The 21,217-nt window shown below is 37.9% G+C and overlaps 2 protein-coding genes across 2 annotated transcripts in view; one reads left to right on the forward strand and one right to left on the reverse strand.

Moving 5' to 3' along the window:
• The window catches only part of LOC116166399, a 79,282-nt gene that overhangs the window by 34,046 nt on the left and 24,019 nt on the right, over positions 1 to 21,217 (reverse strand). The window lies entirely within an intron of this gene.
• On the forward strand, positions 4,529 to 6,716 carry LOC116167332. Its single transcript, XM_031482672.1, has 6 exons — positions 4,529 to 4,857; positions 5,073 to 5,489; positions 5,600 to 5,838; positions 5,891 to 6,068; positions 6,119 to 6,221; positions 6,633 to 6,716. Exons 1-6 carry the CDS (start codon positions 4,689 to 4,691, stop codon positions 6,670 to 6,672), a joined length of 1,146 nt encoding a protein of 381 aa, XP_031338532.1. The 5' UTR covers positions 4,529 to 4,688; the 3' UTR covers positions 6,673 to 6,716.

Here is a 21,217-nt window from a genome sequence, read left to right on the forward strand (position 1 = left end):
GAACCAGACACAGACACTAATCGTTACTTGATTTTAATCCGTGCGATTAGTTAACCAGGCTAGACCTGAGTTCTCACAAGAAACACCGATAATAATAATAATTTTTTTTTTTTTTTTAGGACCCTACATAACTTCACCAGACACAGACACAGACACTGATCGTTACTTGATTTTAATCCGTGCGATTAGTTAACCAGGCTAGACCTGAGTTCTCACAAGAAACACCGACCATAATAATAATAATAACCTGTTTTGGCGGTTCGTTTTTGGCCATTTTGTTGTGATAGTATTTTTCTCGCTGGGATTGTCACCTCTTTTTATTGCAGCAATTATCAAACAACTTTTTGTTGTGTTTAAATGAACAGTTCTGTATCGGTTTCGTATTAGAAAGAGTCCAGGATTTTAGAATGACCAGCGATTTTAAGAGTTTCATGCAAATTGGTTATTGCAAGTAATTTTATTTGTTGTGTGCTATCTGGATAGGTGTTTTGTGGGTGGCGTAGTGACCGCATGCCATTTCACACAGCAATATATGGGGTGAATTTGAGATTTGTTGATTTTTATGATTGAGAACTGCAAGAAAGGGATTAATTTGGAAGGTGGTTGGAGGTGATTTTATTCCATGTAAGGAAGCACAGTCCGCCTTCGTATGAGCGGTATATGAGTTGCTTTCTATCGATGACAAATTAATTACGTTTTGCAATCGCACAAACTACAATATTAGTCCGCAGTATGTACTCTCGAAGAACACTACGTCGACAGACGAACTTTGACATAAGGAAAGCTGAAGCGGTATACAGCCAATAAGAAAATTATTGTCATTTCCTGCAATCTGCAAATACCACGAATATGAGCCTTGATCTAGGGGAATTTCCGGTGGAGACATTATTTGGCAGTCCAAATTTGATGGAATTAAGACCGACAGCAAACACACCATCGCTATTAGTCATGATTAGTTTGTGTCCCTCACCGATGGTGACAACAGTCGAGCATGTGCCATTACCTATAGGAATGGAAATTCGTCTTCTATTTCGACGCTGCTTCCTGGTCAATGACGGAATACTTTCGGGCTGGTTATTGATGGTCTGAGGCACGTAGTCCTTAGGGTCAGATCGCCTTGGTAACCTTTGTATCCCAAGATGATCGAACTCTCCTATTAATGGAGTGACGTCTTCGCATGTCCTCCCCAAGTGTTCTGGAGGTGATGGTAGCATCGTAACTACACCCTGATTCAAACGTTTGGATCTAATTGTGGAAGTGTTGAAGTGGCATCTGCTGGATTTGCCCCTGTGGTCACCACCGGGGAGAGACACAATTTTATGATGGTGTGTTTTCTCTAGGCCTTAATTCCATCATATCTGGACTGCCAAGTAATTTCTCCATCCCCCTGGTCAAGCTTTCTACCTGTTTCGTTATTGGAGAAGGGTATGTTCTCATGGGTCTTCGGGACAGTATCACCTTACGGCCCTGCTCGGGCGCCAATTCTGTTAGGGTTCTTGGTATGCACGCGGGTAGCTGCAGACAGTCGTGACTCCAAGATTCTAAGTAAAATTTATAAAAACACAACTTGAATCTTATTTTACAATAATATTATACACCCTGTATATACTATATCATAAACAAAAGTATGGGGTTGCCATTTAGGATTTTTGAAGAGGTGGGGCTGGCGGTAAGAGGGGTGGGGGGTTGTCTCTCATAACGTCATTCTGGTTCCCCCTCGATACCCCCGAAACGATTTTGCGCGATTTTCAATATCTTCTTTAGTTTGGAAAATATGGCCGACTGCAAGTTTTAAAATTGACACCCTGTATGGTGATGGACCGAGAGCAAGCGTCAGCTTCTCCCTAGGTCAGCATAGCACCGTGTTTCAGGCAGAGATGTTAGCCATCATTACCTGTGCACAGGGGAACCTCCGTAGAGGTTCTGTCAGCAGACAGGTTCCGATCGGCTTGATTGCAGGCGAACTCTAGATAGATTAGGTGAATCTACCCTGGGGATTGCTCCATTTGTTGTCAGGGTCAGGATTAAAAACTGGGTGAGTCAATTCCAGGCTCATGGCAACAACTAACAGGACTCAGACAGTCCAAGGCCTTTTTGGGAGGGTCCCTTGGCAAATCAGGGTCTTCTACCCAAGTAGCAAAAACAGATGTCAACCTTATGTCAAAGTCATGTAAAAATTATGTTTTACCGAAGTGACAAAAAATCTCAGGTTTACATTAGTTTCACATTAATAAAACAGATGTTAAAATGTGTAAAAAGAATATTGAGAAAGTAAAGCCGTAAAACAGAGGTATGTAAGCTGCAAAACATATTCCGTGCAAGTGTTTTTCTTATTTTAAACATTAGTTTATTTTTGTGTAAATCAGGTATTTTAGTTGTGTAAAACCTAGGTATTTCTAATTTTAAACATTTGTTTTATCGCGGCAATTTTCTTTTGAAAAAAAAATATTTTATTCGTGTAAAATATATTTTTTCCATCTGTTTTCATTATTCGAAACATTTGTTTTATAGGAACCATTCCTGTTTGTAAAACATTTACTTTATTCATTCAAAACAGGTATTTTGCATTTGTTTATATTAATATAAACATTTATTTAACAATGACCAATTCTTATAGATAAAGGTACCTATTTACCATCATTTTCAAAACGCGTTATTTAGAAAAAATGCCATTTGTTGGTCCCTACATTGGGAAAGCTAAGGTTAATTTAATGTAAACATTATCATTGAAATTATGTACTATAATAATTGCGGGGTTCTTAGTAGTCAATTCGTGTTCAATAAACCGAGAAATCCAGAAATCTACCTTTAGAAAAACATTCCTGCACAAGAATTCATAATTTCAAACTAATTGAAATAAATGCGGTTTGTCGAGCCTGTAGCATTGTTTATTCATAAACAAAGCCTGCAGTAATTTGAAACAAACAACTAGGTACAGTTTGGCCTTGAGAAGGTATGCGTTTTGGTATCTTTACCGCCAACCGGTCGTTGAGTCACAGGGAAGGGATTAGTATCCCTTTCTTGGGTTGAAATGTTATTTGTTCACTCTTCTTAATTGTTGTTGCAGCTTTTACAGATACAGTGTCGGTGATTTTCAAATTTAATTGTAGTGGAAGTTTAGTGTAAATATGTCGCCGAAGAAGATGAAATCGTCAAATGTAAGCAGAATCCATATATTTATGTTTATTGTTTATTTACTACGAGCATTAATTGCAACGTAAAATTAGTAGGCTGGTATTCGATGTCACATTTTATTTTTCTCTGCCTCGTTGGTTATTTAGATTTATAATTTTATATATTTATTATTTATAAATTTATTGGATTTAGATTGTGTATTAAGGACTAGTGAAGATTTTCGCGAAAGAAGAGATTCTTACTATCATCCACCAAATCGAGATACTCCTTTGATTTCAATTTCAGAATTAAACTTTGTATCTGACTTTATTTTAGACCCTATGCATTTGTTACATTTAGGAATTATGAGAGCACTTTTATTACTGTGGAATAGTGGAGGAATTCCACACCAATTGTCAATTGCACAACGTAAGGGAATATCAGAAAAATTACTAATGTTACGATCATGCATTCCTTTAAAATTCGCCGTCGCCCAAGAGAGCTAAAGGATTTATTGCGTTGCAAAGCTACTGAACTTTTCTTTTCTCTTTTCTCTTATATTGTGGTCCAGTTGTTTTAAAAGATTTTTTACAGGAAAGTCGTTATCAGAACTTCTTAATGTTTCATGTTGCCATAACTATATTATCTAATCCACTTCTATGCAAAGAAGTTAATAATCGTAATTACTCCCGCCGTTTATTAGACACTTTGTATATCAGTTTGCAAATATATATCATGAACGTTATATTTCCCATAATTTTCACAATTTAATTCATATTGTGGACGATTGTGACCATTTTATAAAATTGATACCAAATTTTTCATGTTATGACATATCTGCGTATTCCTTCGAAAATTATTTATACACAATAAAAAAATTAGTACGGGGAAAATCCAAACCACTGGAACAAATTAGTCGTAGGATAGTTGAATTATTCACATCTTCCATATTTAATGAAAAATATTTTGTCCAACCAACATGTGAAGTTAAATTTGGATCAATTCATACCAGGATTCATACTGATGGACCACTCCCTGCACAATCTTTTTCTCCTCAATACAGAAAAGTAGTTTTTCCAAATTTTACTCTAGCAATTGATTCTCAAGCAGATAACTGTTGTGGTATGATGAAAAATGGGGACATTGTTTTAATTGAAAATTTTGCATACTTACCGGAAACAAAAACCCAAGTTGTAATTGGTAGAAAATTTGAAGAAACTGGCCCTTTCTTTTCTCTGAATAATTTTTCAAGCTCTTCAATAGGTGTTCACAAAGTTAAAAAATTAGGAAACTTGAGAAAATCTTGGACAAGTTCAGATATATTGTTTAAATATGTTCGATTGACTTATAAAAATGGATTTGTGGTCTTCCCATTATTACACTCATCATCTAACTAAGGTTTGCTTCTAAATTTTAAGAGCGCTTGTATCTGGTACCTATTTAAAGCACTGTGCTTTATTATCTTTAGAAGAACCTTGTTTTGTCCTATTATTAAAACATTGTATGCTATTTTTCCAACTGTGTATATTCTGTTTTTTTTCAAGTATACAAAATTATGGACATTAATTAAAAAAATGGACGAATATGATGTAATTCCAAATAAATGGTTACGAAATGGAACATGGGCCTTCTTTCCAACAGCAAAACCAATGGGTACAATAAATCGGCTAGTAAGGCAGAGTTCTGAACCAGAAGCTGACTGGGACGTAATAGACAACATTGAAATAATAAAAAGTGATTATGGTAAGTCAGTTTTTCAAATTATGAATTGTAACGGCTTCTTTATTTTATCTCATTCACACTTTAGAATATAATGAAAACCTACATTGGATCTTAATAATACGAATTTTGTCACAATGAAACTGGTTTGTTGGTCCAATGATGGACACACACTTACCTATATGAATCAAATTAGCATATCTACTGATCACATGATTAATTGTTTTGGTAATCAACAGATAACTACGAACGAAGTTTAACGGATATGATCCGCCTACAAAGAGGCCTACCGTCGTTGTCGTCGTCAGAAAATGAAACCCGAGGTAGAGGGCAAAGGAAGGCAAAAAGAAGGAGTGACCACAATTATGGCACATCAGAACCGGAGACTAGTTTGAATAGCAGCAGTCAAAGTAATGGGTCACCACAAGTGATTTCAAAACGGGTGCACGTTCTATCTGAAATTCCGTCAACCTCTGCCGAAATCCCTTCACCTCCACCCGGCTTCCTCAGTCATACAATTGCCCTACAACAGACGTTGACCGAAGTGGCATTAACAACCAAATGTCCCTTACCGAGCGGCCAGTACCACCATTGTGCCTTCCAAGATCACACGATTAATCTATTGAACCTTGGTCGTAGTGCGTGTCTGATTTCCCGTAAGTGTTCTAATACTTATTTAAACAAAATGTTCTAGTTTTTAAATAATTCTGTTTCATAATGCATGCTCCTCATTTTACAGTATAATTTTAACTTCTTTGTGTATTAGGAAGCATCGAAAAAATGTCAACGAACCTAAAAGCGCTAAAATCCGAAATAACAAGTTTATATGAACTTCAAAACCAGCTATCGGCAAATAAGACACAAACGGTGGACAGGGAAGACAATGAATTAGACGATGATACTAATAACGAGGCCATTTTACAGTATTTTCCAATTCAAACCATGGCAGACCTAAATATCTTTGAAGAAAAATTACCTTCCGATCATGTGTTTTGTAATGCAGTGGTTAGTATTTTGATTTTCATAAAATATAATTTAATTTTGACATTTCTTATAGATTACTGCTTTGGAGACACAGTTAGAGAAGTCATCAGAAAACAAGACGGCTCGTAGTTTTGTTCGTTTAACGATGGCTCCGGCGCTACTCCAAAAGTTTTCATGGAAAGGCCAGAAACGAAAGGACAGACTAGAAAAGAAGGCGTTTGTGGAGTTAAAACTCTACCAATTAATGCTGCGTAATGATTACTTTCATAAATTTCATCATGTAATTTGTTGATTTTTATAGGAGTTTTAAAAAAAATATGGAAAATTTCCAATGTGCAGAGAGTGGAAGCTAGTGTATCCAATTACATTGCACACATTCGAAGTCTTGTTCCACCTACAGAAGAGTGAGTATTTTTCTTCAAATACGAAACTTACTATTGCTAGCAGTAGTGGTACAGTGCAGTACGAAACCTGTCAATAATTATTGTATGTATCTATTACTATTATTATTATTATTATTATACCTATCAAAAACTTATTGATTGTCAGTAGGTGTAGTCGCAACAGTCACAAGCAAATTGATTTAACTGGTGCAAATAAAAAGAAATAGAATAGTAAAGAGTATAGAAATCTATAATAATTGACAAGTTTCTTTCTATTACGTAGGTACATTCATAGGTATATTAGTACCTACTTTTTTTAATGCATGTACAGTACCTACACACATTTCACCACTCATCATTAAGTATCACTTCAATACAAAGACAACATGGATATAATGAGCATAGACGTTAATTTTTTATTTTTGTTAATAGATCAAATTTCGAGAAGGAAGATCCTATGGAGAATGTGTAAATATACCGTGTACAGTTAAAATTACAATTTATTTTATATTAGTTTAGTATTAGCCAATAGAATTAGGCTAAACATTGTATTATTTTTTATACTTACGTATTCTTTTAATATCAATGTTGTTTAAATTCAACAATTATATTTAAAAAAGCAGATATTGATTTGGTTTTAATTTAAGATTTTTCACATCCTTAAAACTTCTGTTTTACAGGTTTATCACAGGTGCAAATCTGATGTTTTTTTATCTGATGTTTTGTTGTAAAAAAACATCAAGATTTCATATGTCTAACATGTGTTTTGACATGTTTTACATGTGTATCAAATTGTTTGTACATCATTACTACTTATGTTTTACAGGATATCACAGATGCAAATCTAATGTTTCACTATAAAAAAAACATCTACATTTCATATGTCTAACATGTGTTTTTTTACATGTTTTACAGGTTTATCACAGATGTAAAACTGATGTTTCACTGTAAAAAGACACCTCAATTTCATATGTTCAACACGGGTTTGTAGCATGTTTTACATGTGCAAAACTGTTACAATGCACTTGTTTTACAGTTGTTAAAACTGCTGTTTACAAATAAAAAATGATTACTTTTGATGTAAAAACCAACATTTTACATATGTTCGGAAAATGTTCCACAACTGTTTACACTACTAAAAACATAACTTTTTGCTACTTGGGTAAGCATCTAAAACTGAATAGAAGCCAGATTAGGAAGATAACCGGTGTCCTTACGGGGAACTGGATGGTCAACACCACCTGCATAACATTGGGCTCGGCGAGGAGCCCACGTGTAGGTTCTGTGGCGAGTAGTGATGTAAAATTGTCAGTAATTTATGTTTTTTACATAATTTACAAATATTTTTGTAAAATTACCTGTCATTTATGTTTTTTAATATTCCATAAACCTAAGTCTATAACTTTTTATTGAGAAGTCTGATCAAAAAAGTACGAATTGTTTTGGATTCTACGCACCAAAATTAATAAGAAAAAGTGTTTTCCTGAGAAATTTTGGTGTAGTCGTTTTTTGGTAAAAAAGGTAGGTTATACACTCTCTTTTTTTGAGGCCCGAAAGAAAAATTGTCTCAGATCGAACCGAAAAGAAAATTTCCTTATAGAATGAGGCCTGTAGAATCCATAATTTCAAACAGTTCCAAGATTGGGCTACTAGTTCAAAAGTTACAGCCCTTTGAATTTTCTTTCGGAATTGGTTTCTAGTCTATAACTTTTGATTGAGAGGTCTGATCGAAAAAGTACGAATTGTTTTGGATTCTACGCACCAAAATTAATAAGAAAAAGTGTTTTCCCGAGAAATTTTGGTGTAGTCGATTTTTGGTAAAAAAGAAAGGTTATACAATGCCTTTTTTTGAGGCTCGAAAAAAAAATTGTCTCAGATCGACCCGAAAAAAAATTTCCATATAGAATGTGGCCTGTAGAATCCATAATTTCAAACAGTTCCAAGATTAGGGCTACTAGTTCAAAAGTTACAGACCTTTGAATTTTCTTTCGAAATTGGTTTCTAGTATATAACTTTTTATTGAGAAGTCTGATCAAAAAGGTACGAATTGTTTTTTGTAAGTCTATAATGGGCCCACTTACAAAAAGTACCATGCAAGTCTATTGTGTTAAATAAATCAAAATTGGGCGGTGTTTCACCGAGCTACTACGATTGATTTGGCATTGGCATTTGTTAATCCCCTAGAAGAAAGATTACATACCATATTATGGTACAGGATGAATCGTAATATATTTGTCACGAATCTGTCAGCAGTCAGTGTAACGAACTAAGACGCGAGAAAAGTCTAACGTCAATAAAAAGCCAATTTTCCAAAACACACACTTCCGTCTCAAAATTATTTGAAGGTAGAATTGCTTTATGGAGTTGAATACAAATCTAAATAAATTTATTTACTGTTTGTACTTTTTATTGCAAAGTAAAATGTAAACAGAGCCTTTGTAAATATGTCCTTTTAAACTTTTGCAAAGGGGAACGCTTTGCGAAAATTGTATGTGCTGTATTTTACACCTAATTTTCAGTTAGCAGTCGCCTATGTACACAATTTCTAAATTTCGTCCTTACTGCACAACTTTCCCGGTAACTATGCAAAATTTATCATTTATAGTATAGCTCTTCATAATTGCTAATGCATTCCGCAGAATCAAGAAGCTCCGAGTTCAAAGTTGGTTTTCGATATACAAATACAATTATGTAAACGGTAACCTAGTTTGTTCTCTCATAATTGTTTGCATTGTTATTTTCGATGTGTAGAAATACTAAGCATTTATATTCAGGATGTAAATTGTATAGCAGTTTACGCTTATTAAGGATACATTGGATCAGTTGGTTTTAAGTGCTTATTTCCAACTTCAGATCGTCTATATTCAAACCAGAAACTTTCCATGTTCCGTCTTCCATCTAGATAATTTTTTGAGAGAATACAAAGAATACAAATTTTACATTCTCTAAGAGCGTAGTTCGGATACAGAGTCGCTCAAGACAACTTAAATTAAAGATTTATGTAAATTAATAATGCAGCCGTTTTAGAGGAAAAAGTAAAATGAAAACATGATCCGTGAGTTGCAATTTTAACTCGCGGAAATACTGAAAAATGCATTTTAATATTCGTATTTGCTAGAAAAATACGTTCTATGAGCGTTTGTATCTACGTAAGAAGTTCAATAAAAGCGAAATACCATAGCGAAATTTTTCACTTTTTTCTTGCACCCTACAATTTAGACGTTAAGTTTTTGGGCGTTCTTCCGCTAATGATTACCGCCATGAAGACTATATCTGCTATTGATATAACACCGCATTATGTCATCTGGTATCAGCCCTGATTCCAGAGGCTGCTCTGACAGTTTCGCGTATTACACTCATCATCGACAAATCGATATTATCTTTATATACCAATATTTGTTGATGCGGCGAAGTTTACCGAATTTCATTTACAACACTCATCTCTGACTCTGGTAATGTAACGAGGTGTTCAGTACAGATTGAGCACATTCTCAATTCTGAACATAATACAAGAACTTTCTACATAGTCGGCCATGTAATAAAAATATGTAACAAAACTTATGTACGTATGTACATTTTAGTCAAAATCCATAATTTGAAAGTAGATACGCAACGATAACTTTGTATGAGCGAATGTCCGCTTTAGCATTGTCAGGAAATTAATTATTTCATTTAGCTATTCATAACGCAAGTTGGTTTTTATGTAACCGCAAGGAAGCTAGAGGGGAATTAGCAGCATAATGTAATAATCGCGTTTCGAAATGCAATTTATTTTAGATTTAAATTGAGTAATATTTATGCTGCAGTACGTGTATATTCGGGATGAGTGAATGAAGCGGGTCACTGTAATAAATTAAAAAAATACGATACAACTGAATACCAAACGATCCTCGAGATATTCACACATACATCATTTTTATAATACACCTTAAGGGGTTGATTCTGTCCCACCAGATCAGCACGGCTTGTAAAACGAACTTTTGAACCGGCATTAGTTTGCATGCGCAAAACAATTTTTTTGATTCGGCACTAGTTTTACTTTTATTCGAGGTGCCTTACACAATTTCATCTAAATATCTTAACAAATAACAAAAAACGACTGCGTATGCGCAAAACAAATTTTTTGATTCGGCTCTAGTTTTACTTTTATTTGAGGTGCTTACATATTATAAAATTTCATGCAATTCGGTTCACAACTAACGGAGATGTAAAAAAATCGGATTGCGCATGCGCAAAACAAATGTTTTGATCGGTATCAGTTTGCCTTTTATTCGAGATGCCTACATACAAAATGTCCATTAAATATCGTAACAAAAAAAAATATTTTTTTGCATTTGCATAGTTGCCGAAGTTTAAGAAATATTTACTAACACAGAAAACCGGAGATTCATATGTTCTTTGTAACAAGCGTTATAAGAGAAACCCTTTTTGGAGGTTTGGGCAGTTTTTGGGCGGTAACTTTTTGGCCCGTTAGTCTACGTAGTCAAAAAACAATAGCGACCTTTTACATATATCCCGAAGAACATGTGTATCAATTTGCAAAGCCATCGGACGTTTCTACACAAAGTTAACGTGCACACGGACAGACAGACGGACGGACGAACAGACATACAGACAGCAATACAAAATTATAAACGATCTCGAGGATCGTTAATAAAAGCGAAAAGAGCGAGTTAAATACGTCTGTAGTAATCTTGAATGACAAAAAACTTACAGTAGGTATGTTGTACTGGTGAAACGGGGAGGTGGCCCAAAAGGGGCCTGTGTATCAGTGCAAAGAGGGCGGTCAGTAAGAAAAATAGGAGACTTGGAGAAGATAGCAGGGCACAGGAGGAGGAGTACAGGAGTATAGATCGGCCCTGGAGAAAAGTAAAAAGCAGTGCTGGAGGCAGCTGTGTGCAGAGCTGGAGAGTGACCAGTGGGGTAGAGCGTATAAAATTGTGTCCGGGAAGCTGGGGAAGAGACAGAGAGTGGTAGGCAGCGATGAAGATATGATTGAAAAGATACGGCATTTGTCTCCGAGACAGGAGAGGGCCGCAGGTAGCTGGAACGATGAGAGCGGGAGCAACCGATCAGTGACAATGAGGTTAGGACGGCGGCCAGGAGGATGTCCAGAAAGAAGGCGCCGGGATTGGATGGTTTCCCACCGGAGTTCGTTGCGTGCGTCGCCCGGAGGTACTGAGGCCGATTTTCAATTCGGTGCTGGCCACCGGAATTTACCCGACGGAGTGGAAGAGCGCAAAAATAGTCCTGATCCCCAAAAAGGACCTGGGATCGGTCAGACCACTTATGAGCCACTTAGGCAAGTTGTTTGAAAGAATATTGGCCGGGAGATTGGCGGAAATGTTGACTTTATCGGCTAGGCAGTACGGCTTCAGGAGGGGGAACAGGAAGAAAGAATACACGCCAGGGCCGAAGTGGCAATGAGAGGGACCCGGAGAACCAGGGAGGTGGCGGTGGTGACGTCCTTGGACGTCCGTGACGCCTTCAACATGGTCCTCGTCCAAGTAATCATGGAAGCCCTAGAGCAAAAAGGGGTGCCTGCAGCCTGCGACGTTTGGTTCTGAGTTACTTAACTGAAAGAATGGCAGATGCGAAGATGCCGTCGGGAGCAGAATACAAGTTTGAGTTTAATGGAAGGGTACCGCAGGGCTCGGTCCTGGGCCCTCTGCTGTGGAATGCGGCATATGACGCAGTGCTGGAGTTAAGGGTTAAGGGTCCCCAGGGGGATTGAATTGGTGGCATACGCGGACGACCTGACAATCGTGGCAACGGATAGAGATCTCGAGGTGGCGGCGAGGGTAACGAGCCGGACAGCGAGGGACATTCAGGTGTGGATGGAAGATCGCGGTATGCAGCTAGTAGGAGCCAAGACACAGGCGGAATTGCTGGCCGGAAGAAAAAGGCTTCCCCCTACTATGATTGACGTGTCCGGGACTCAGGTGCCCCTGGCGAGGCACATCAATATCCTGGGGGGTGAGAATCGACAGGAGCTTTGATTATACTGCGAACTATTACGGAATTGTGGGGGGCTGTACGAGGGCAGAAGAAGGGTTTTGTCAGCGGCGGTGACCAATACGGTCCTCTATGGGTGTGAAGTCTGGGGGGAGGAGGCTTTAAAAACTCGTAAAGTGCGCGACAAGTTGGACGCCCTACAACGTAAATTGTCCATAGGCATCGCATCTGTCTACCATACGGTAAGGACCTGTTTGTGGTGGCGAGCACGCCACCCCTTAGACTGATCGTAAAAGAGAGAGTGGTCGGGAGTAGGAGATCCGAGACCCTGGACATCTGGCAAATAGAGTGGGAAGAAAGGACCTCATGGACGAGGAGGCTGATAACGGATCTCAGGCCATGGATCGGACGGAAGCATGGGGAGATCGATTATTGGCTGACCCAGTTCCTGAGTGGGCACGGCGAGGAGCACCGGATCAAGAAAAGGTAGAGTGAGAGCTGCAGGGACTGCGGGAACAGAGACACAGAGGGGCACGCAGTTTTTGAGTGCCCGAGGTGGGAAGCGGCTCGTTGGAGGATGTGCATCGGCTTAGGGGAAGTCCTGGAACCAGGAAACCTGGTAAAGAATATGCTGGAGAGCAGGATGAAATGGGAAAAAGTTAGCGAATACGTGAAAAAAGTAGTTAGAACCAGGGAAGAGGAGGCGAGGAGAAACCCGGCACCTTGATGTGTGTGAGAAAGAAGGGCCCGACCTGGAAGAATGCAAGAGTGACACCCAGGCGGAGTCCTTACACAAATGGTATTAGGGAGAAGGGGTTTAGTGGGCGAGAGCCCCACACTATCCCCGCCGACAGATAATAGGGCGGAGGTGTGCCGGCGGTAGGACATTCTCTAATTCCCAAGATCGAGCTTAAGAAAGGTATGTTCATTTAGAACAGATTCCCACGTCCGCCTTTATGAACTATAACCAGGAAGAAAATAAGTTAAGTTTAGCAATATAAATAAGGAAATGCTGGCAAACCGGGAACAGTTGCTATACACTAGGAAGCAAAAGGCCTATTCAAAACAACAGTATGCAGTCTTCGATTTAAAGTGCCCAAGAAAATTCAACAAATATGGTAATGGAGAAGCTAACTACGGAGCAATTCGAGCTCGCAAAAGTCGCGCAGAAGTCCTATTCCAACCAGAAGAAAGGATCTGGAAGGGTCCGACGAGCGTCTCCGGAAGCTAAGGACGAAATCATCCACAAAAAAAGAAGTGAGTTGGAAGTGCACTGGACTACATTCAGCCAACGTCACTCACAATTCATGGTTCTGCAACCACAGCCAGATCATGATTACATTTCCAACAATTTCTACAAACAAACCCATGAATTGGTCATTGGCAAACCTGGAGGAGGAACATCACATCGACACGCCATTCAAGACGCCCACGAAGACATCATGTTAATCAGCGAAGTACCTGATACGTTAGTGACCCAATACGAAGTAGCAAGAGATGCAGTTCTGCAAATCACGGCGGAGCTCTGCAAGAAACACTCACGAGAAGAAGGGGGGCTACGAAACTCTTCTTCTCCAGCGGATACAGATTCCGCAATTTGGGGGCGACTACGAGACATCGATCAGCTTCCATGACCTGTTCGACAAAATGGTGCATCCGGACAAGTCCCCAACACGGTTGTTTTGCAAACCAACCAAGTGGATGTCCCGATATTTAACCAATTTCACATTACGCAACAACTTTCAAGTGCCAACCAGATTACAAATCGCCATCGCGAGGGTAATATCTGACAGAGAAAGTTCATACACTAAAGATTTCAGATTCACATTCGAGAGCAAACAAAAATCGAAGTTGATGTCCGGCAACTAGATAATAAATGTCGTTACGATACTAAGAGGTGTGTCGATCGGACATTTAAGTAGGGTAACCAAGTGTTAGTCAGAACGAAAATAACTAGCAATGTGGGTCAGAGCAAAACGTTTTGCCGCAGCATTGTGGCCCATACGTTATCACAAAGGTCTTGGACCATGATAGGTTCGTGGTCGAAGACTTGCATCGTGCCTTTTGATAAGATGAAGGTCTTCAGGTGAGGAATAATCAATTTTGTTTACAGAATAAAAAGAGGAGGGTGATCCGTAAATTAATCGTCTACGGACACAAGTTGTATACTAACCAAATTTAAGTTACGGTTTTTATACCACCTTGTGTTATAGGGCCGCATGTTTCATGGACAACGGTAGCTTGGCCGACTGTAAAGTAAACAACTAGGGTCACACCCAGACCGCGTACAAAAAAAGAAGGTCGTTGACGGCTGAGGGTGGCGATCAGTCGGTATCATGTTAAATATACGGGATAAGTTTCTATTCTTACGGTTCGTTGGAATAAGAAGTTTTGTGTATGCATAAATAAGTTATGTAGTTTTGTTTTTAGATATTATTCGAGTTATTGTTTTTTTAGGCTATAGATTTCAATATTACCGTATCAAATATTCCATAGCGATGTCAGGGCGCCGTCAGGTCGCCGTTTTGGTTCACGATTCTGTAGATGGCGCCGCTAGGTTCGACTTTAAATTCAAATATGCTGTTTTCGAAATTTTACGTAGACGATACTGTGTAAATATTAGAAACCGTGATCTATAACAAGCTTAGCGTTCACGATGCTCTGCATTAAATCCATGTTTCACAGAGAACAGACTAGACAGACATTTAGTCTGGGGTAAATGACCAATAATAGGTGCAGATATTGCCAGCAAGTAAAGTTTGTAACAAAATACCAACGTAGTCATTAGATGAAGGTGTTGCACAAAGGAATCAAGTGTGGCCAATCGATAGACCAAGGTAATAAATGCACTGTCACTTTTGGAGTACACATTCGCCGATTTGGATTAAATTAAAAGTAATAAAAATTGGAAAGTAGGTAATGTATTTCGGTATTGACTGGAACGCAATAAATTAAATTCTACGGTTTAATTTTCGTGACCGCACGCTAAAAGAATGTTACTGCCACCAGCTGTGAACAAAGTGAGCTGCAGGAAGCTGTGGTGGTTTATACGTTCAAAATTATATCTATATTTTTCCATTCCCCTTGAACTGCAATTCCCCGGAACATCCAAAGTGCAGGATAATAAGGAAAACAATTCAAAGAGAGATATCTAATCCAATTCTTTTTTACAATATTTCACGGATAATTACATACAAAGTTCTGTTTTCAATCTCCTCGAATTTGAAGAAACGAATTTAATTATTTTTATATTCCTCTCGAGAACTAAGTTGTGGAACAAAAAGATAGAACAAAGTTAAACAACGGAGTTTATAAATCCTGAGACTTGATTTTACATAATTTGTACAGCGTTCTAGGGAAGGAAATTTGTTTGTAAAGCGATGACAGGATGCTTTAATTACTGATCTGAAATTTGTTCAAGATAATTTTATTCTATTGATTGCAGTGGAATGAGAGAAAAACACACCTATAATGATTTGCTTCTAGTTAGTGCGGTTATATCGGACGTAGGTATCAACTCCCTTATTTTAAATGGCAACCCCCATTTTTTATTCTACATTTAGATTACTTTTTCAAAATATAGGTGATTTTATTAAACAAGATCTATGGCCATCTTTAACTGTTTTGGAAACATTTTAAGAAAAAATTTGACAGTTAAGGCCGGTACTTTGACGCTTAATATCTCGGTGACTATTAGACGTAAAATAATGAAGCACTTATAAATAGTCGCCCGCAGACTGGTATCTCGGATACTATAACATTGCGTCTTATGGAGGCGTTGAGCGATTTTCCGACTTTGGGCAACTGATGGGCTATGGGTTCATATGAAACTGTTTACACCAAAAATACTTCGCCGGAAAAGTACCTCACTGCGAAAGAGCAGTTTAGAAAGTATAAAGTATATTTGATTCCCGTGTAAAAGCAGCTTTAGTGTTTTTTTGAGTTTTAGATTATGGCTAATTTTTCTAACGAAGATTACTTGAACTTAACAAAAATGTATGGAGAATGTCAGAAGAACGTGAATCGTACATTAGATTTATTCAAAGAGCGTTTTCCCACAATAAGAAGGCCAACCAGGTATGCTTTGAATGCCGTGTTGAAAAATTGCCGAAGTTCTGATTGGTATTTTGTGATTAATGTTTCGTAGTGATGGTTCTTAGCTCAAATTTAGTTCCTTTAGCCTAAAACAGATCACATGGTTACACAGAAAACTTTTCAATTATTGAGTGCTTTTACCGCAATAGTGGATGGGTTTACTGAAATTAGTCATTTTAGATGAAAAATTTCGCGTTACCCTCAAAATAATATAATCAAATTATAAATCAGTTTCAATACAAGATAAGCATGTTAATTTCAAGTGTTGTCAGAAACAAGCTGGGGTGGCGTAGATCTCCATTCAGATTAGTAATCCGCACGAAACAGCGACGTCATTCCTGTTCGCAATTCCACAAATTCAAAACCTTCGCGAAAAAATCACCGCGCGATATAATTGAATAGAATCCATTTCATTCGTTTCTCTATTAAACTTTTCAAATATGTGTTAGAGGTGGCTAAATCATGCAATTTCCGTATAAATAAATAAAACGAAATAGCTTGCAATCTTTTTCCAAAATGAAGTTACGCTTAACACGATTTTGTCGCTGTGATTACTTCAATTTGCGTGCTCCCGATCAGATAATTCTGATTTAAATTTGAGATACTTTCTAATAGTGTCACAGTTATTTCAAATGGCATTAGTTGGATGACGCATTAGTTAGTTGTAAGCCAAAAACGGAACAGTCTAACACAGCACGCAAAAGCACATCCTCGCTTTAAAATTAATTGCTTTAAACCTCTTCAGCTTGCCCGAGTTTCGGTACGTGGCATAATATTTGTATAACATATTATTATCCAACAATCTGCATAAAAATGTATTTACATACTGAAAAGGCATTAAATGCATACCCGCATGTAAAATGCAGCAAAATCCTAATGAGATTGTCATCAGTATGCGGTACGCGTCAGACTTGCATTATTCAGTAAAGCACTCATCGAGTCAGCTTTGCTAAATATTACAAAACTTCTTTTGAATTTTGGTATAAAATACCTCCCCATATACGATACTTCAGGGTATTGAAAATAAGCCTCACCGAAGTCGTATTTTGTGATTTCGTTCTCCCAACAATAAAGTTTTTACAGGCGACCACAAAATACGCTTGTTTTCTATTTAAATATGCAGATGAAGACATAATAAGTGGCGTTGCCTGTCAAAAGCACCGCACGATATTATGAGCACCTAAACTTCATTATAGGCGTCTATTGAATTACAATACGAAGGTACATGAAAACAGTACAATAGAATTCCATTTCGACGCGTGGTCCGTCGCGGAGTGTATTTATGGTTCATTTAATGTTTAGTTTTTAAACATAACATGAAAATCACAAAACGAAAATAAAGATCTTCTAGGATACCATGGACCAATATCCACGAAACACGATGTACCTACTATAAACACAAACCATGAATCATCAATCACGATCAAGTAACGTACCATACCGTGAACCACTACTCCCCAACTTTGAAATACAAAGTACCAAACATAAACATCCAACTAAGAACCAACCAAGTATACATTCTTGTGCTCTTGTGCAGATAAAGCGCATTTTTTAAAACCGAAATAGGTTTTGTTTTGGCATCACCAATGGATACATTTCTTGCAGACGTCTCAATCGCCTTTTGCGAGTACCCTCTTCCGACAATCCGTGCTTGAGGTATAAGGGAATTTACCCGATCACGATAAGAGGTCGAGGAGGTTGGTTGGTAGAAATTAATTCCTTTCATTGAGACCTTTCATTAGAGTACCATGAAGGATAAAACTAGTTCCACCCCCCCTCCATCCTGTATTTTGATAAGAGGACAGAAAGAAGGGCAGTAGTTGGTAGAAAATGGTTCCTTTCGTTGAGACCTTTAATTAGAATACAATGAGAGATAGAATTACCCCCCCCCCCCCCCGTCGCTCACTGATCTCGAAAAATAGCCGCACGGGAAGTTATTTTATTTCGATGAGACCTTTCATTAGAATACCATGAAGGGTAGAACATGCGTTTACCCCCCCCCCCCCCCCCCAACAGCATATCAGGAAATCATTCGTGGGGGCAAGGGCTTTTACACAGCGAAATTTGAGGCTATCTGGCACACCTTCAAGGTACAGGGTACCTACTGCAAAAAATTCCAAGACTCTAGGAGCATTCCCCTAGAAATAGTTCGAAACAGCATAAGTGGGTCCGGACGGACGGACGGACGAACGGATAAAACGCAAACAATAGCACATTTTTTTTAATTCTTAAAAAATGCGCTAAAAATAGTTGTAACAGCTCAATAATCTGCGTTGCTCATTTCTAAAGGTAAATTTCAGTAGATGTAGGTAGTGGTTTTCTTTTATTACTTTTGGCGCATTCCGAAAATTTTCCAATAATTATGTATGACCTATTAATTGAGCCGAGTGAAAGAGTAGCGATGGGTTGAGTGGAAGAGCAGTGAGTAATTTTTGTTACAAGCCGAACTCCACCATTTCACTGTTTGTATTATATTATTATTAGTATATTGTGTGCTATAAATAACATTAAAATTGCCAAATAACATCCTTTTTATTTTGGAAAGACGACGTGGAAAAGATTTGGAAAGAAGTGTGCAGCAGGTGGAAATTCCATTTTCCGCCATCTGCGTATTTCCTTTGTAATCTAATCTTTTACTTAGTTCTGTATGTTTGCCATTCAAGTATTATAGATTTCTTACTACAATAGTTTCTGTGTTTTGCCGCCCGAGGTCGTGCAGAGGTTTTTTTAATTTTTTTTGGCGCACGCATTTCTTTGTTCAAAACCAGATTATATTCTATGCGCCGCGCTATTCACTACCCCTCTCACTTGTTTGTCTGTGTTGTTTTCTGTTGCACATTGGCAGAACGCGCCCTTTTGGGCTCGCAAGGTTGCGACCTCAAGTTCAAAGATCATTTTTTTTAATTTTCGACGACTCCTTGATATAACGTTTGATTACATACTGTTTTTCGATATAATAGAATTGTAAATATTACATTATTGTTTGTTATTCGCTGATCTCCGTTATTTTCTGCGGGACCTTGTTTCAACTCAAAATCGAAGGCTCAGAAAAATTTCTTTTGGATTACCCGCTGGTAGCCCAAAAACAAATCTATCTTGAGCTAACGATACACTCGGGGATTCAACCGTAATGCCTTCAATCTCCGAAATAACTCCTCTATTAATCACTACCTAACATTCCCAATTAAATGATGCTCCAAAACGGTGCTTTTCTAATTAAATCGGCCAGTTTTAACCGTTAACCCCTTTGATTGGTTTAACACCCACCAATTGGGTTAGTTCTAGAGCCGTATTTGAAAATCACAAGCAATCAACCCTCATACACTCATTACACCTAATAAATAAATTCGAAAAAATTAACCCCAATTTAAATGCTCCCGTTACACAGTTTATGGTTAAGGTTGGTCAAATTAGCATTGCAGTCGGACTACTTCGTTTATAGTAAAAAATTGAAAGGAAATAATCCAAAGAGCAAAGGTGAGAGTCTACTGAACAACGTATAGACCCTGGTATAGACCAATAAGAGATCAACCATGCAAGAACGCAAAACCCTGCACAGCAATCTAAATGGTGGAACCTCTCATTAGGAATTACTAGCTCCCCAGGTACGATCATGAAATTGATCGAAATGGATAGAGGGCAATAACACGTTTTCAGTTAAAAAAATTTGTGGAAGAAGCATTGCATTTTCCACAATCTTCATTAAAAGTTCAATTCATTTCGTCGAAACTGAGGTTATATTACTCTAAATTTCATGATTGTTTTTCGGTTAGTGGTGGCGTTGTTAACATTCCTGAATGCCAACTTTCTTAAGAGGGTAAATAAAGTGAACTTTTAATTAAGACTGTGTAAAATTTTTTTATTCTAAACGTGTTATTAAGGTGCCCTCTATCTATTTCTATCAATTTCATGATCATACCTGGGGGGGCTTATTAGCGTCACGTAGCCTCATTTTCTTGTAGCAGGCCGTCTCTCCAGAGTAGTTTACTGTAATCGAAAATTCCTATTGAAGAATAACATCATTTTCTATTACAGAGATATTGTTCCTTTGAAAACCAGAATCGCAATCATTTTTCTAATTCTCTCGTTGCAATTTAGTAATAACAGAGCTGGCAATACTGACTACTTCAATTTGAACATCTGTCGAGAGCCGCACAATAGAAGCGCCTTAAATTTAAGCTTTATTAATGGACGTTTGCACCACAAAATTTATACCAAGCGCGGCTTAGGAAATTCAAGGCAATGATTCTTGCGGCACTCGCAACAATGGATTTTAAATTCGTGGCTTAACTTAATGGTAACGTTATACGTATTACATTACAGTATTTGGCATGTATGCAGTACAAGGCGGTGGATGTAATATTCGAAGCCGCGAAAATAACTTATACCCCATTAGACCAGGTACAATTTGACCGTTACGGCAACGAAATTATGTGAACTTTTTTTGCTATTCAGCGTCTTGACTGCGCAATACCGATTCTTTAATTATTTGCGCTGCTGAACGATTCCCACAAATCCTTTTCAGAACCTATAACTGATTATCCACCGGAATTTCCTCTAAGAGGCGAAAATGTTGAATTGAAGCGCAAAAAATAAGAGATCGATGCTGTTCGTAAGCACAAAATCGTACATAATTTGGATAGGTGGAAAAGTGGCACCAGTAGAAGTGTGTAATTTATACGCGCCCGCGGGCGACCCAAGCAGGGATGCTCGCTCCATTGTGAGCCCGTCATTCCGCCTTGCATATATCACAAGCTCGCTTCTCGAATAATGCAGACACAATCCTAGATAACAGCATCCTGCCGTCTCTCTTCCTAACAAAAAGAGCATTTGTCAACAACACTGATAAAATTGCTTCGTAGATTCAAATTATGCCACCTACGGTGTAATGAAACGGAAACAAAATTTTTTGCGCTTAACTTGATAATTTTCCACCCCTGTTTAATTTAAATAATTTTTATCTGCGT

This window comes from Photinus pyralis, unplaced genomic scaffold, assembly GCF_008802855.1.
Source record: "Photinus pyralis isolate 1611_PpyrPB1 unplaced genomic scaffold, Ppyr1.3 Ppyr1.4_LG3b, whole genome shotgun sequence".
NCBI classification, from domain to species: Eukaryota; Metazoa; Arthropoda; class Insecta; order Coleoptera; family Lampyridae; genus Photinus; species Photinus pyralis.

Excerpts from the sequence above, each read along its gene's own strand:
- LOC116167332 (XM_031482672.1), top strand. The coding sequence starts at position 4,689 with ATGGACGAATATGATGTAATTCCAAATAAATGGTTACGAAATGGAACA. Across the intron at positions 4,858-5,072 it reads AATAATAAAAAGTGATTATG|ATAACTACGAACGAAGTTTA; the intron begins GTAAGTCAGTTT and ends GGTAATCAACAG. Across the intron at positions 5,490-5,599 it reads TAGTGCGTGTCTGATTTCCC|GAAGCATCGAAAAAATGTCA; the intron begins GTAAGTGTTCTA and ends TTTGTGTATTAG.